Consider the following 18,008-nt stretch of genomic DNA (forward strand, 5'->3'; position numbering starts at 1 on the left):
AGGGCTGGGTTGGGGGGGGGGGGTCTGGTCGACTGACAGCGGTGGGGGGTGTGGAGGTGTGACGCCGGGGTCAAGGATAAAGAGTTTGTTTTCCGGGGGGGGGGGGCGGGGGTGTGTTGGATCGGAGACGGTTGAAATAAGAGGAGGAAGGAGGAAGGGAGGCAGGAGGACAGAGCAGCAGCAGCTGAGCAGGAGACGCTGATCTCACTGAATCATTCATAGGGGAGTTCCTCTGGTCGCACGCAGACCGACCTGGGCCGAGAGACGCGGAGAGGGCGGGAAGGAGAGAGAGAGAGAGGGAGAGAGAGAGAGAGAGAGAGAGAGAGAGAGAGAGAGAGAGAGAGAGAGGGAGGGAGGAGCAGCAGAAGAGGAGCTGTCTTCCAGAGGGTGCTGTGACCCGGTTCCAGGCAGTGCTCCTCCATGAAGCCTGAGCCCAGCAGCGGAGGCAGGAGACGCCTCAGATAAGAGCCAGAGAGGCTGCTGAACCCCCTCCCCCACAGCTGGGCTGAACCCCCCCCCCCAACACGGAAGACCTTGACGGGAACGACGGGAATACCAGGAAGACAAAACCCCTCAAAGGGAAACCGAGACAATAATAAGGCTACAAGTGAGCTGGACTTTTGCGTTGCGCTTACTTTTGTGCGCTGCTTTGTCGTGCGTGTGTGTGTGTGTGTGTGTGTTTGTGGGGGGGGAATTCTGCCGTGTCTTGGCCCCACATCTCGGCTGGCCGCAGCAGCATTCCAGCCCGGGGTAAAGCTCTTGGTGGCTGGATCAAAGCTCCCCCCAGACCACCACCTCCACCACCACCACTCTGCCTGCCTGCCTGCCTGCCAAGAAGCCTCAACGGGGGAGGCGGAGGAAAGACAACATCCTAGCATGAGGGGCCGACGCTTCAAGTTCAGCACCTGAACGCGGACCCCCCCCACCTCGGCCGGCCGGATCCTCTTGCCTGCCTCATGTTTCTGCTTTAGACCCAAAGTACTGTAAGCTCTGCTTCCCCATCCCCCCCCCCCCCCCCCCCCCCCCCAACAAAGAGAACGATGTCGTCCAACGAGCTGAGCGTGTCCGACACGGACCCGTGCATCCGCACCTTCAAGGAGCACATGCACCTGGAGCTGGAGCCGCCCAAGCTGGCGGGCGGGGTGGCGGGCAAGCGCGGCGCCACCTCCCCCAAGCTGTCCCCGCGGAGCTCGCCGCGGCTTTTCCGCAAGCTGATGGTCAACAAGAGCATCCGCCAGCGCCGTCGCTTCACCGTGGCCCACACCTGGTAAGCCGGGGGGGTTAACGGGTTCAGGGTGCTTTAAGTGGGAGTCAACACCCCCCCCCCCCCTCCCCTCCCCTCCCCCCCGAGGAGATAAGATAAGCAGGAGGGTGGGGGAGGGGGGGTGGGAGGATGGACATCGGGCAGCACTTAAAGCCAGGAGGGTATGGAATGAGCAATGAAAATTGCTAATGGAGGCAGAGTGGGTAAACATGAAGATGTGGAAAGTAGAAGGGGGGGGGGGGGGGGGGGGGGAGGTGGACGTGGTCCATTAAAGAGATGGTATGCGTGTGTTACATAAAGGGAGGGTTCAGCCAACACTGGGCTTGGGTTTCGTTAACTGGTAAGATGTGTCCAGTTTCAAGATCAGTCTACAGAGTTACAGTAAAATGAGTTTTACCATGAGCAGACACTGATGTTCTCTGTTGTGTACTTCTCTGTGTCTACGTGTGTTCATGTGTTTGTGTTTATCTTTGTGTGGGTGTTTTTGTTTGTGTTTGGCTGTGTGCATCAGTCTGTCGTCTGTATTTACAACAGCTCAGACAAAGGTTGGTTTTGTACACTATGGAGCAACGACTTTGTGTTTAGAGATGTTTCGTCTCGCAAACCCCGACCAACCAACATTTGCATCCGGAAAAACCACAGAATGCCGGACAACGCATCACCGAACATTTGAAAGATTAATCTCCCGTGAAATGGATTGAGTAGGAAGATCCATTTTGGTAAACATTTCCCAGGAATTACTTCTATCCCTTAGGGCTCTCGGCGTTACGCAACGCAACGTGGGTTCTGATTGGCTGCGTGTGTGCGGCTCCGGGGGGATTTCTGGGAAGGGGCTAGTTACAGGGGTCACAGGAGTATGTCGTACACTTGTTAGGGTAACATTTATCAAACCGCCGTCGCCCTATTAGCCCGAGCGACGCACCACAGAGGAGGGAGAGAGAGAGAGAGAGAGAGAGAGAGAGAGAGAGAGAGAGAGAGAGAGAGAGAGAGAGAGAGAGAGAGAGAGAGAGAGAGAGAGAGAGAGAGAGAGAGAGAGAGAGAGAGAGAGAGAATAGTGTGCAGCGTGGCGGATCTGTAGGGCTTGATTAAACACAATAGGGAGGTGATTAAGAGGCTGACTCACAGATTAGCCAGCAGGTGCCAACGCTCGACCCGCAACCAAATCCAGATCCTCTTTCAGATCGACCTAGGAAAATAAGCGAGAGCATGGTTGCTTTGTTTATCATTCCCTAACCCTTTCAAAGGTCTGTCATTATAAAGCCCTCGTGCTCTGTGGTCGGAGCGTGGATGTCGGTGTAGGTGCTGAAAGGGTGGGCCGTGCCAATGGCACCGGGCTGATTCTGAATGGATAAGCTTTGCTTTTCAGCCGGCTGGGAATTTATTAGTTATTTCCTTTGGATGTGGGCTCAGTAGGAGCCTGCACCGCTCGCCTCTGTGGACGCCTGGCTTCATAGACGCCTTTAATCCGTCCATACAAATCCCCTTTTGATTGGCTAATGCTGGAGGAAAAAATGGCAGGCAAATACGTACTCACTCTTGCGCTAAAATGCACAGGCACACGTACACATAGATGTGGACACACGTGCACACACACACATGCCCATGCACACACACACACACGCACGCAAGCACGCACGCACGCATGCACACACACATGAATGTGGACGTGCGCGCCCGCGTACACACACAGACACACACACACACACACACACACACACACACACACACACACACACACACACACACACACACACGCACACACGCACACACACACACACACACACACACAGTAGAACGCTCGCGCTCGTGTGGAGGCGATATGAAATCCCTTTTCACAGCGGCTGCATGCAGCCGTGTCCCACCGTGACACAAAGAACCTTGCGCTCACCGGCGAACGACAGAACAGCGTCCGTGTTAGTGAGTTTCTGCAGTGCAGACAGTGAGTCGTCCACCGGCGTCCGCTCACCGCCATGTCCTTGTCAGAGAACCTCCAGGAAGCTGTCACTTTTATTTTTTTCTTCTTCACACTTATCGCCCTCAGCCCCACGGGGGACTTAGCGGCAACCCAGATTGGAGAGCTCCACAGCTCCCCGTGTCATGCTGTCACCGCCCCCTGGAAGAGGCTTGTTGTCTCCCCTGTTGAGGCTCGACACCACAACACTGAGCATTAGCGTTTACAATATGTTTACGTTCCTACACGTTTTTTTTTTTTTTTTTTATATACGGCGAAGACGAGCGAAGAACGAAACAAAAGCCGCGTCGAGAGCGAGGATGTGTGCTGTGGTGCGTGTGTGTGTGTGACATATTGATGAGCCGGATCTATATTTGGGAATCAATGCTAGCTCTGTTTTTACGGTCTGTCGACTGGTAAGCTGATGAACGACCTGACCGTATATTCATACAGAGACAACAGTTCTTCTGGGTTGTGTTCTGGCCTGAGGCTGGTTTGTGTCTCCTGCTCTCTTTCTCTCTCTCTGTCTGCCTTTGTCATTGATGTATTTAATAACCCTCCCCCCCCCCCCTCTCCACCAAAGGCCTAGGTTATGTTCTGATGTCCCTCCCAAATTGTCGTCCCTACTCTAGATGTTGCTCTGTCAAAGATTATTTGAAAGGATAATGTCAACGTTCATCTTTCAACACCAGAAAAATGTATGGTCAAGGTTGTATGATATAAGTTGTTTTGAACGCGTTCATATACAATGCAATTTACACATAAACTAATTTAAAGGACAAACAGTAAGATCAGTAACCACAGGCCACTATAGCGAGGTTTGACAACCATTGTGAACTTGAGCTTGATTTACTGGTTAAAAAAAGCACAGGAGGAGCATTTATGCAATGCACAAAAAAGACTGTGCCGACGTTCCAGATCAAACACTCTGACATAACACGTCAGTATCACAAAGTAATGCGTGATTCAACTACACATATTGACATAGTGTCTATGACATTGACATGGCTTTGCTCAGTGTTGATATGTTTGATTTGCACCATGGCTCTGCCCGTGTGGGAGGAGCAGGCGGAGCGGTGGAAGCCACGCAGGATTGGAATAAATATAGCCGGGCCAGTGAGGCAGATCGGGGAGATTGAACAACAATGGAGACGCAAATACGGACGGACAAGGAAATGTCAGTCGGCACAGCAGGGCCACACACATATGTGGGAATTAATTTAGGCTTGTGTGCTTGGAGGCTGGTTTAAGGGTGGCGGAAGATAGGGGGTGGCGGGGGACAACAACAGAGGGAGAGAGCTATTCACCTTAGCTTAAATGTCAGCCCAAATATCCATCAAGACCGCCTTAATCCATCAGGCGAGCCAGCCCGCTATTGATGTGCTGCTCTGTCTCTGGGCTCTCTGGGCAGCTGTGACTCAAACACGCGCGGCTCTTCATGTGGACGTCTGGCTCTGCTTAGCGCTGTCTCCGCTGCGGCGGCTCAATCTGAACCCACTCCTCAGGATCAGATGCAGAGAGACACACGGAGAGAGCGGTTTTCTGTGGTTACGGTTTTTGACCTTTTTTTATTGTCGGCTCTTTGTTATGTTTCCCCCTCGCTTCGTTTTTGGAACTGCTTTGGGAATGTCAATGTTGGTTTTCATGCCGATCAAGGTCTTTTGAAATTAATTGAGAGAGAAAGAAAGGGAGGGAGGGAGGGAGAGAGGAAGAGGGAGAGAGGGAGAGAGAGAGAGAGAGAGAGAGAGAGAGAGAGAGAGAGAGAGAGAGAGAGAGAGAGAGAGAGAGAGAGAGAGAGGCAAAGCCGGTGACTCACACACGCATGCAATAATATGTATGAGTGTTTGTTGGTGTGGGTGTTCATGTTAATTTTGTGTGTGAATGCAAATGTGTGTCTTTGCATGGGCGTATGTCTGTTGAGCATACTGGCTATTGTTTGCATTGAGGCGTTGTGCGATGATGTAATGTTGACCAACTCCCAGGGGCAGCCAGCCCCAAAAGCCCCTGTTAGCAGCCTGCTGCACTGGTTCTCTGCTTCATTCTGTCAAGGCCCCCCCACCCCCTCCTCTTGTTGCAGCCGTTTCCACCAATGATGGGGACAACAAGATATTTCTAAATGTTTTGACTCTTCGGGTCCATGACAATGTCTGCATGGCACGGGCAGTCTGGCACCGCTGAAAGAGAAGCAAACAAACTGGGAGGGGAAAATGAGTTTAAAGGCTCACGTTTACCCTTCAAGGAGTGTTCCGGCTACTTCTTCTTCATCATCCTCCTCCCTCCTCTTCTTCCATCCCCTTGTTTTTCTAACACTGGGTGGTATTTTGTTTTTCTGAACCTCTCCCTGCCTCCCCCTTACCATTCCAGTCGGAGGGAGTAAACGCATGTGTGTGTATATAAACGCTTGTTTGTTTGTGTGCGTATGTCCGTGTGTGTTAGTGGATGCATGCAACAGGCCAATGCCCCTTTGACTCGATTTTCCTACATTTGTTTATTTGGTGTGTGTGTGTGTGAGACATATTTCCTGCGAAATGCGCCCAGCTGTGTTTTTTTCCCCACATGTTGCATGTGGTTTCTATTCATCACACACAAAGAGACTCCTTTGCATGTTGCTAGCATCGGCCAAGATTTTTCCTTTCTGCATTGCTGAAGCTGTATCCATAGCTTATCTCGAAAAACCAATGTACAAGTTCAAGTATGAAGTGACGTTAGGTTAGCTTCAGCGTTAAACTCCAGTATTTATCTAAAGTAGGAGAGTAACATTTCAGCCCGAAGCCGCATTAAGGCTCCTTGCCCCATCTAGGGGAAAGGTGCACTTGTCTCTTGTCCGTGCTCCTTCGTATTTGCTAATTTATCTCGGTCGGCTAGCCTCGGGCTGCTGCTACTGGAGCTTAGCGCCGCGAGGACGTCAACCCCCCCCCCCCCCCCCCCCCCACCACCATGTTAAACACGGAACCTTATGCGTCGGTCTGTCGGCCACCTCTGCCCAGCCATTTGTCTTCATTATGTTCCATACCTCACTGGTTTCCTTCGTCACCCTATCTCTGCCTCTCTCCTCTCATCCCCCTCCCCTCCCCATGCACACTGTCATCCCTCTACCCTTCCTAAAGCTATTGGGCCATTGCTACTAACAGCCTGCTACACACACAGCTCATGCACACACACTCACACTCTCACACACACGTAAGCGCCGGCACGCACACGCTCACGCACACGCTCACGCGCAAACTGTATCTGAAGCGTGGTAGTGTTTAACCTATTGATCTTCTCATGTACTGCCACGACGTTCTCTTTTTTTGCCTCTATAGGTGAATAACATTAAGATATAAAGCAGAGGCTAAACTGCATTTGATCTGATTTTCAGCGTCTAGGTAACTTAATAGAAGCACAGTTCTTATGAACAGTCAGATCTACTGTACATGACACTCTACCTCAGTGAAGGCGGAAGCAGGAAATGGGAGATGCTATTTCGTTGCAGCAGGTAGCCTTTTCCGGTGCGGCATGGAGAGACGAGCACTGTTGAACCTGTCTGGAGGAGAACAGCCTACTGACTGGCGCTGGCCAGCTTGAGGGAATGGGCAGTGGTCAGATATGCTTATGGCTCCAGAGACAGTCCTTAATGTTCAGGGTACTGTAAGGCCATCCGTCTGATTTCCCTTCCTCTCCATCACACCCTGACGCACAGACTCGTGCACGCACTCCGTCACTTAGATAGAGGGAAGCCCAGTGGCTAATTCACAGCACAACCTTTATTCTACGCTTATCACCGCAGCTGACCCAGAGCGGGAGGAAAAGTGGTATTAAAATATAAAAAAGAACTAAAAGTGTGAAAGAGCCGGACACGGAGAGTGACAAGAAAGAAAGAAAGAAAGAAAGAAAGAAAGAAAGAAAGAAAGAAAGAAAGAAAGAAAGAAAGAAAGAAAGAAAGACTGACAGAAAGGAAAGAAAAAGATAGAAAGAAAGCAATTAGTCCCACATTCCGTTTGGAGAGAGAAGGGTTTGTGCACATTTCCTCCTATTCATATTTAGATGAACTAACTGACTCCATTTGTGCAAAGAATTGTGTGATTCAACTTTTTGTCATGGTGTGTGTGTGCGTGTGTGTGTGTGTGTGTGTGTGTGTGCGTGTGCATGCAGCATGTATGTGCGTGTATGTGCTGCCATCTGTATATTATATTCATAACATTCAGTTTGAATCCTCAGTATTCATCATCCTCAAAACTTGTTGTTCTCTTGACTCCGAGGCTCCGTTCGACAGTAAGCTGAGAGGAGGCGAACAGGTTATGTTCTGTTCGCGTTTCTCCCGTTTGATTTCCGTCTGACTGGCTGATTAATAACTGTCAGGTCCTTTTTGGGGCTGGAGATCTTCTGGAAGGGAAAGCGACGCAGAAGGCAGGATGAACTATAGTGATTTTAGCTTATGATTGGAGACATCCAGGGCAATCATTCAAACCATGACATCATTGTTGCTGATTTATGAGGACGAACATTTAGCTCACAGGGAGAGTGGTTTGGACAAACCGATGCAGCATCGGTTCTCCATTATATACATAGAAAGCAGGCTAAGTACATTCAATATTATTAAACTGAAAGTGCATTTTTTATTTGATTGCATCATTAAATCTTGATAGGTGCGGCGGTAAATTTGAATCAATAATGATTAACACTGAGTATTCCTGATTAAACCCTAAAGGATCCAATCATCAGGCATGTTGTCTCTAAAGGTATGCTTTAACAGCTATTATCGAAGTAGCCCTCCATTATTGGTCCAAAAGTAGAAACAACATGGACCATGTATGTTTACAAAGGGAAGATGATGATGGCTGCCTGAAAGAAAGGCAGGATGTAAATTGTGTCCCAATACATATCTGAAGGTAATTTCCTGTGATGCCCTCAATCTAGAAAGGATACTTGTTTGAAAGTCCCTGTCTAAATTTCATGTGGTGAAACGCTATGGACAGGTTTGCCGATTTCAAACTTGTAAAAAAAACAAAATGTGATAGAAATAACAAACAGAACATGATCAAATATACGTTAGCATTTATGTTTGAACTATGGGTCCACGGCAGCCAAAGTAAATGTGGACAAATTGTTTGAAGGGGGGGGATCCAGGTGGCAAAATGGCCTGTGACTGACTGCTTAGAGATTCAACAGAGGGACAAACAGCCTGTGTTTACCTCCTGGCTCAAAAGCACGCAGAATGACTAATAGTCAGGAGATGAGTTTCAGCCACGTCCCACACGGGGTCAATGAGGGTTGGGCAATTTTTCGGATAGAATTGTAGATCCCGGTTGTGTAAACTAATGATGGTGTCGCTATCTGTACCAAGTCAAAACACGACTTGCGTTAGAAGACATATTCCACGCTTGTTTTTCACACCTATAAATGGATCTAACTGCCATGGATCTGGGGTACCGCCGACTGTCCACCCCTGTCGTTTGATGCTAAATGTGATCTATCGTTAGCTCGCTATCAGTGGGACGTGCTTGAGCATGAGGTACGAGCATATGATAATGAAGACGCTAAAATGGCCGCTAGCGCTAACCCCGTGACTGAGCTAGAAGAAAAAATGGAAAGCGTCTGTCCCTGTCTGGGAGACAGGGACATACATCTGGTTGCAGACATTCAGAGTAGAATGATATTTATGTTGGAAAACTCGCTTTATTCTCCAACATGCGCAACAGGCTGCATGAATGTTGCGTGTTTCAGAGAATACAGGAAGAAATTAACGAATGACCTTTAGCATACATGACATTTGATCTGTCGACTTAAATCCTAAATTGAATGCCAGATCGAAAGCCCATGGAATGAGTAAGGTGAAATGCCTGGCCTGATTTTGGGTTGAATTGCTTTTTATTAATGGTTGAAATGTAAACCATGAAGTTTTGGGTAGAGGTTTCACATTGGTTTTTTTATGAATGTCCCCAAACCCTAGGGGCAATGCTCTTTTGTAAAGCTATCTTCTTCCGATAGCATTTGTTCTTGGTTCCTTGATTTAGAGGGGAAATAGCGTTAGACCTTCCATAGATAAGCAGGTGTTTGTATTCATAGGTTTTCTCTTTTGAAGAGACTATCAAACCTTTAACCTAGTATCAAACCTTTAAAATCAATATAAATGAAAATATCGTCCATTTCTGTTTAGTTGTCGCTTTCGTTAATTAATGCAGGCTTGCTAAGCAACATCTATTTAATGATGAATGGAGTTGTTATGGCCCATTACTGATTAAGGGAATTGATGGACGGCAGGGAAACAAAGATGATCTCAACAAATAACATTCAGCGGATAGACGTGTGTGATAACCAGACCGGTAAGAGATAGGATTACGCTCTGCAGGGTTGTGGGATGAAAGGAATATTAACAATGCGTATTTATTCGGATCGTCATCATCTTCATCATCATCATCGGCAACACACACTCCCTGGTGATATTTTCCAGTTGGCTGTCGTCATGAATTCATCCTGCCTGTAGTCCATATCCTGCATGACTACGTGTTCCCATTGTGAGCAGGGGAGACAAACAAATAGACAGAGCTCAGACAGAATGTTTTTTTCCAGTAATAGGTCTTGTTACGCATGTCGATTACGGCGCCCATTGCCCCTCTCCCCGTCCTTGGATAGAAGGATCATCCGCTCTGCGTTCCCTCTCCGGGTTTCTTCCTTGATGATAAAGTTGTGTCTTGCCCTTTTGGGTGGCTAGGGTTAGGCATGGTCTTAACTATATGGCCGGTTAAACCCCTTGAGACTGTAAGGACTATACAAATACAATCAACCCCTTTTTTGTTCCTGTGTTTCCTGATGATGTCATGGGTCATTTAGCGCAATGAAAAAAACCTCATGTACCGCTCTTTTCTTCACTACTCGTATTCATTCGTTCCCCCTCTTCACCCGGAATGTTCCTCTCATGATTTACGTACTTGCCGTGTCGCCCTCACAGCCTATCCCTGTTCATTAAAGCACAACTCCCCAGTGCTGCTTATTTAGTTAATGTCACATTGATTTACACACATGCACGCACACACGTACACACGCATTCACACACACACACACACACATACATAGACATGTATGTGTATATAGAGACATACACACTGCAAGGCCCTCTTCATAAGCCAGTGACCTACTCCGACATCCTTATTTTTAGCTGTACAACGGACAAACCATAGAGGGGATAACGCATCATCCCCGTTCCCAATTCCCATGAGTACAGCATCAGTGATGGATGGGTCCCCCTAAGATGATGGATAACTGTGAGCAAGGCTCAGGTGACTACAGAGATACAGTGCCAGAATTGACCATAGCTGGCAACAATGGGTGGAGCCTTTAAACAGAAAAGTTTCTTGTAGCTTATGAGGGACAGTTTCAGTGTTACATGTGCATGGCAATAGAATTTGGTTTGTGAGTGGGATCTCTGCCATGGCATTTTGTCAGCAGTGGATCAGAGGGAGTTGTAGGGTAGTTCATTCATAGAAGAGATGGAAAGAACGAAGCCAATTGGTAGCTCTGGAAACACACTCGGGCATACACAGCACCACACACAGGGCTGTGTACATACATAGAGGTATTGCATAACAGCACTTGGGGATCAGCGTCTCAGGGACTGAACAGAGAGACGTCCAGAGGTGTTAACGACTCGGAACATTCCCTGTGGTTTCTGTATGTACGTGCATGTCATTACGAGTCTCACACACGGTTATGTACTGTATGTGCACATACAGTACACACTATCAAGTACAACACACATACACTTAAACACACACACACACTGACGCCAACGCTGCCAACATAAACCTTCTTATGTGTGCACACGGTCCCTACCCTGTTAGACGAATGGGTGTTTACATCCCCCACACACACACAAGCACGCAGGCCTGCGCGCGCCTTCACTTAACATACACACGCACGCACGCATGCATTCACACACATTCACACGCATTAAGTTGACATACACAAGTGTGTCTACAGAATGAGACACTCATGTAAGTGTACAGTGTCACATGTCCATCCGTCCTTCAGGGTAATCACATCCATCCCTTGACATGGTTAATTAGTTGGAGGACTTCCTCAACCCCGGGGCAAGCCAACAGTGCCTGGCTTCCAATTTTCTCCAACCCAACCCCTGGTTTCTCTCTGAGAAGTTCTGCCCAGGAGTCCAGTCAACCCCCACGTGACCTTTCTCTGACCTCTGACATCTGGCCTCTCTATTTATACATACGCTGTTATGAGTATCAGCACAACGACAGGACAAAGCCAAATTCTTGTTTCAAAACCGACAGGGTAAACACCATACCTTCTCTCTCTCCGTGTGTGTGTCTCTCTCTCTCTCTCTCTCTCTCTCTCTCTCTCTCTCTCTCTCTCTCTCTCTCTCTCTCTCTCCCCCGCTCCCTCTCCTCTCTCTCATGTAACCTTTTAGTCGATTCTCCCAGGTCCTCTTAGCACAGGGTGATGGTTTGGAGGCATCCTGCTTCCAGCCAGCAAGTCTGGCATTTGAAGGTCACGGAGGGAGGGAGAGAGAGAGAGAGGGAGGGCAAGGGAGAGGGATACTTTTTACTTTCACATTTTTTTTTATTACGTTTTTTCTGGTGTTATAAAATCGAATTGATGGCAATGTCAGCAAAGTAATTCAGAAAAGCCTCTTCCAACCATATTGATCTTGTGTCCTAGTGTGTGTTAGTCCTCCACAGACAGACAAGGTCTAAATGCCACACTACTCTAGTTAGTGAACATTACGAAACAAAACATATGTTTTGTGTGTTTAAACGTGCAAATTTGTCTGGGTCTGCTTTTGACAAAAAACGTTGTTCTTAATTAAAAAAACCTGTTGTCAGGCTCCCTGATGGTTTCAAGGCATGAAACAAAGAAAAGGGGCCGATAGATTATGGATATGGAAGCAGGAGAAATGAATCGTTCCTCTGTTTTTACACAGCAGCATTGGAATAGGAACCACATTTCACAACTAATGAATCGCAAAGCGTTTAGCCTTGGGTTACATTGATGACTATTAGTTTGGCTGGTCAGAGGAACATGCAATGCTAGCTGAAAACGTTTATATAGCCTGGCCTGGATCAGGATCGAAGCTTTAGTTCACAATACAATGTCTAGCCAATGTTTCATTCACTAATGCTGTTATAGCTTTAAGTGTACATGTGATTTTTAAATATACTTTTAATGCATCAATGCATATCTTTGAGTGTCGAAAAGCGTCTTTGAGTGTCTAGAAAAGCGCTAAAAAATTCAATCCATTATTATTATTATTATTATCTTATCGCCCATTCCTCTCCTCAACTCATTTTTTGACATTATCATTACCTCACCATCACCCAACGCCTCTTGCTAATTTTCTTCCTATTCCCTGCTTTGAAGTCATCTCATGGCAGTTTTATTTTAAACTGCTGCTTTTACGGATGTGTGTGTGTGTGTGTGTGTGTGTGTGTGTGTGTGTGTGTGTGTGTGTGTGTGTGTGTGTGTGTGTGTGTGTGTGTGTGTGTGTGTGTGTGTGTGTGTGTGTGTGTGTGTGCTGTATCTCTCAAAGTGTGCATAGGTAAAAGGAGTCCATCACTCAAACAAATGTCTGTGCACCTTTGCAGTCTGTATTTACATGTGCACTCCTGTGTGTAGGTCAGCATAGAAAGCAATCCTTGACATCCAGCACTGCTGGTTTGCTGCCGGCACTGCTGTTCCTGTAATGGCCTCTCACAGTTGCCAGCAATTTCAGCCCCTGCCTTTCTCCTCCGCCATTATGTCCTGATTTCCTCTGACAGCCTTTCTTTGCTCCTGTCACTTGTCACAGTTCGGTCCGTGTTGACCACCACCGTGCAATATAAGATTTGCTCTGCTGGATCCTGACCTCGCCACCACTTAAATGTTATACACAAATGGGTCCCCGTTTATCTCAATATCCCTTCCACGAAAACAATCCAGCAAGCCAAACACCCAGCACATACCCACCGAGATAAGCCGTAACAAGAGTGTGTCGAAAGAACCACAGCGGATGGGCTTCTGTGTGTTGTGCAACCAGAAGCAACTAATGGCACAGGACCTTCTAGCAGGTATCTATAGAACGTTTAGAACAAAGTATCCGTCAACCTTTAACAGAGGGGTACTTTGTGAGCGTTGTCTCTTGAAAGGAGAACCAAAACCCACCACCACTTGTACACTGGTTTGCAAACCCAAAACCAAGCAAACCTGCTGATTGGTTGCAGATGCTACACACTTTTCTTACGCTTTTGAAACTAGACGTTGCTTACAGAGGGAGCCGCAGCCCTCTATAAGAACCCTGAGAGCATTCTTACAAAAGGCCGGGTCAAAGGGATTTTGTTTTTCTTAAAAAATAATGACATGTACAGTACCCAAGCAGGCCACCAGGCCGTTCCTGCTGCAAAGAGTGCGCCTCTTCAGCCACCTCATGCGTGAGAGACGATGAGAGAGCTTTGCATCATACTCATTTCATATTCAAAGCTAAACTCGTCCCTCTGTCACACGGCACATTTGACGCATCCATTATTCACTCGCACGCGAAGGTGAGTTTCGACACATGTCCAGCCGATCAAATGGTACAAAACGCACAACCTATAAAATAAAATTACTGACATAAAATGGGATCACGTGTGTTAATATCGACATGAAAGTGGCGTATCAAAAAGACGACATTGCGATCCGATCTTTCATGGTGGATCGGCGGCTGTAGGGCCCACACGGTGACGCAGCGAGGTCAACGGAAGGTTCCGGATGTCCGTAGGGACTGTAGGTGCGCTTGATGTCGTTCCCCTGCTCTCTACGGCTCTCCGTGTGCCTCCAGCTCCGGCTAACCGTTCTGGTCCTCCGCTAACAGGCCTAATAGCAACACACTTTTCCCAGGCCCCTCCGATGTTGACGCTGCTCCAGACATCTGCTCCAGTACGATGATTCGGACTAGGAGACGTACGTGTGAAAGGAGGCAGCGAACGGGGGAGTGGGGGAAGGGTTTTTTCCCTGGAGGTTGACTCAATATATTCTGGGGTATTAGCTGCAGGAGAGGGACCCTTGCTGCTGCTAAAATAAATGAAGACGTAGCAAAATTATGTACACCATTCCAAAAGTATCTCTCTCTCACACACACACACACACACACACACACACACACACACACACACACACACACACACACACACACACACACACACACACACACACACACACACACACACACACACAATTGCGACACACCATTTCCCAGTCCCCCCGATGTCTACCCTCCTCCAGACGTTTGGTATGATGACTCACGACTAGGAGAACTCCGCGTGAAAGGGCAGCAAATGGGGGAGTCGGGGAAGGGTTTGGGGAAGAGAGGTGCGCCACCGTCTTTGCGTGTGCGTCCACTCGCCCTGTGTGGAGTGAGTGTTTATGATGGAGCGGTTCGACAGCGCCCTGTCAGCCTGGTGTCGGCTTGCATCAGCTGGACGACAGGCAGACTGGAGGTAATTGGCTGGCGTGATTGACAATAGCCAGGCTGGTATCTGAGAGAACCTGGACACCAATACGCACTTATCTGACACCTGCTTCTGAGGGCCTGAGGCACGCCCTGGCATTTTAAGCTGTGTGTGTGTGTGTGTGTGTGTGTGTGTGTGTGTGTGTGTGTGTGTGTGTGTGTGTGTGTGTGTGTGTGTGTGTGTGTGTGTGTGTGTGTGTGTGTGTGTGTGTGTGTGTGTCTGGAAGGATATAAATGCATATGACTAATATGCGTCTGTGTGAATGCTAGTGTGTGTGTGTGTGTGTGTGTGTGTGTGTGTGTGTGTGTGTGTGTGTGTGTGTGTGTGTGTGTTGCACAGGTTTAATGTATATTTAAATGGAAACCGTGACAGGAAGAAGTTCATTATTGTGTTAAAGGGTTTACTGAATCCCCGTCGGCCTGGTGACATATATGCATGTCTTTAGGGGGCAGGGATGTTCTTAGAGTTTCCATAGACCAAACAGTGTTTAATGATTTCCCTTGCTTCACAGACACCTGTTTTTATTTAACATCAAAAAAATGTAATACTCCTGGCAAGTTTCTCCGTCTTGATTTCGCATCCAGAACATTGTGTTCCCTTTTAAAACGGTGTATGCATTCACCTTAGTGTCATCCTGTGCATTTATTGCTACTTAATAAGGAGTGCTTTTCTTTATTAGGTATTAATTAAATTAACATATATTTTTTATTTATTTATGAATGTGGTACTTGAATGACTTTTCACCTTTCCTGTTATCAAGGAATGTTTAACGTAAGTCATGATGGCCCTAGTGATCACTACCCATCATATTATCATGGTTATTCATTCAGAGCATAATGCTCTGAAAATTTCATCTGACTAATACATGAAAGGCCATACTGGCGTCAGGCTGTAAACTGGAACCTCAACACCAAATGATGCATCTCTGACGTATCTGTGATCATGATATCACAAAGAAAAATCCCATCACTCAAATCTGCCCTCAGCCAAGACCCGGTTGCATAACGTTATCAAAGGATTTGTTATGGTAATGTATGGTTTACACGCAGATTTAGGTTAATATGCATAGATGAATATCCAAATATTAATATTTGCTGTGCACAACATGGGTTTGTGTGTTAGTATTAGAGAGAGTGAGAAATACAATCAAATACATACCTCCCAGTGTACCCCACTTAGCTATTGCGTTTACGTGTATGTGTCGTTCTAGTTTCTTGTCTAGCAATAGCACCACACTCCACCACACCCATCAGACAGACAATCCCCCAACGCACGCTTTATGTATTATACATCTTTCTGTTCTATCTGCTTCTACCTAGATAGATGTTTGTGTGTGTGTGTGTGTGTGTGTGTGTGTGTGTGTGTGTGTGTGTGTGTGTGTGTGTGTGTGTGTGTGTGTGTGTGTGTGTGTGTGTGTGTGTGTGTGTGTGTGTGTGTCCTCACAGAGGTGAGGTGAGGTGAGGTCTCTTGGGTGAAATAAAGAATATTGAGCAATAAACACTTTCCCTCTAGCTCCTTTCTGCATGCGTTTGTGTGGGTTCTGTTGGGAGGTTCGTTTTAACATCCCCTCTCACGTACGATGAGCGTTCTGTCCCTGGAGATCGACTCAATATTCTGGGGTATTAGCAACAGAAGAGGGACCCTTGCTGCTGTGAAAATAAATAAAGACAGGCGAAACTATCTACACAATCCCAAAAGTGTCTCTCTATCTCTCTCACAAGCACGCACGCACGCACGCACGCACGCAGGCAGGCAGGCAGGCAGGCACGCAAGCACGCACGCACGCACACACGCACGCACGCACGCACGCACGCACGCACGCACACGCGCACAGTCGCTGGGGCATTGATGGTGTTCAAACAATCCAAACTGAACCTTTGGAGCCAGATCACAGTGCCAGCTCTGCTTATAACCTCATAACCGTTTGTTCCTTCTCGTTAGCTTGATTGACCTAATGGAGTACATATGTAATTAGCTCTTAATGTAGTCTGCTGTTAACGACTACTAGAGGTGACATTGTGAACCCTTAGCATGCTTAACAGAGTGTGGACATAGTCCAAGACACTTGGAGAAGTCAAGTATTGCAACAATAACAACGATAACAAATTTATTTAAAACATTTAATGTAAATTGTTCCCAGATAAATACTTTTGATATATAAGTGCATTTTATTTGAGACTTTCCCTTTTTCCATTTTTTTATGGATGACTTGAACTTTTTACCACAGTCACCTTCAACTTGGATATCTGCTATTTTGCTCAAGTACGCCTTTCTGGTCTTTAAACACCACTGTTTGTTACCAGGCAGAGCGGGTGGCAGAGGTTGTGGGGGACAGCGGGTGGTGGTGGGGAGAGTGAACGCGGAAATTGATGGTAGCATCCTGCTCCCCGGCCCTCGTCGCCCTCTCTCTCTTGATCAGAGGAGATACACGGTGACACACATCCTCGGTGGAATTGAATGTCTGGGAATAGAAAGCAGGAGGGTTTCCACTCGTGTGTGCGCACGGCTTCGTTTGCGACAATGCTTGGAAACCATGGAAGCATGTGCTTGTCTGTGTGCTACATACCTTTGTCTACGGTGTGCCCCCCCCCCATCCCCCCACCCTCCTTTAAATTCTAGCCACGAAGACAGCTTCTCCTTGGTCGCCATGGTAACCTTAGGATCCGGAGCAGTTGGAGCAAGGAGGCTTTCGGTGGGGTAGATGTTCGATAAGCCCAATCACCTTATCGAACATCACGCTTTATGCCTCTCGTTATAAAAGTTAACCCATTACAATCCCCAAAGCTCGCCGTGCGCTTGCAGAGTAGTATTGTGGTTTGACCATCAAGTACTTTGAATAAGTAGCTGTTGGACCTGTTACATTAGGTTCGGTATCATCACCGATTGAACATGCTCATTCAGTTTTTCTTTCTGTTTCAAACTGCCCTGCTGCCTAAATAATTTCAACGCCATAGGGACCATGATTACCAATGAGTTTAGTATGAACATATATATGTAACTCAGATCAAACTGACATTAAGTGGCCCCGTCGACCACTGCCCCTGTAAAGAGACAGGGGTGGACTTCAGGGTTGAGGCTATACCCGCTCCCAAAACCACCACCACACCTGTGTCCACTCTGATCCAACAGGGGAGGAACGGCCTGTGCTCAGGGGATGAAGGCTTCGACTCAACTCCCAGACTTTAGCTCCAATCCGTTTCCGTTCATCAGGGACCCACACCTTGTTGTTCTGAACTGGATACCATCCAACACGACTGCCATGAAACTCCTTACTATGGATTTCGGACCACATAGGGGTTGTGTTATTGTGCATGTTATAAGATATCCAATA

The 18,008-nt window shown here is 47.4% G+C and overlaps 1 protein-coding gene across 2 annotated transcripts in view; it reads left to right on the forward strand.

Annotated features, from left to right (window-relative positions):
- The window catches only part of pde4ba (phosphodiesterase 4B, cAMP-specific a), a 136,362-nt gene that overhangs the window by 36,575 nt on the left and 81,779 nt on the right, over nt 1–18,008 (forward strand). Inside the window, exon 1 of one of the 2 annotated variants that reach the window (XM_030372063.1) lies at nt 1,003–1,267. The exons of the other annotated variant lie outside the window; for it this stretch is intronic. Coding sequence (XP_030227923.1) covers nt 1,041–1,267 — 227 coding nt within the window. The 5' untranslated portion in view covers nt 1,003–1,040. Of the gene's footprint in view, nt 1–1,002; nt 1,268–18,008 lie in introns of those variants that run through there. 2 annotated transcript variants of the gene reach the window in all.

The sequence above is a fragment of the Gadus morhua genome, chromosome 12, assembly GCF_902167405.1.
Source record: "Gadus morhua chromosome 12, gadMor3.0, whole genome shotgun sequence".
NCBI classification, from domain to species: domain Eukaryota; kingdom Metazoa; phylum Chordata; class Actinopteri; order Gadiformes; family Gadidae; genus Gadus; species Gadus morhua.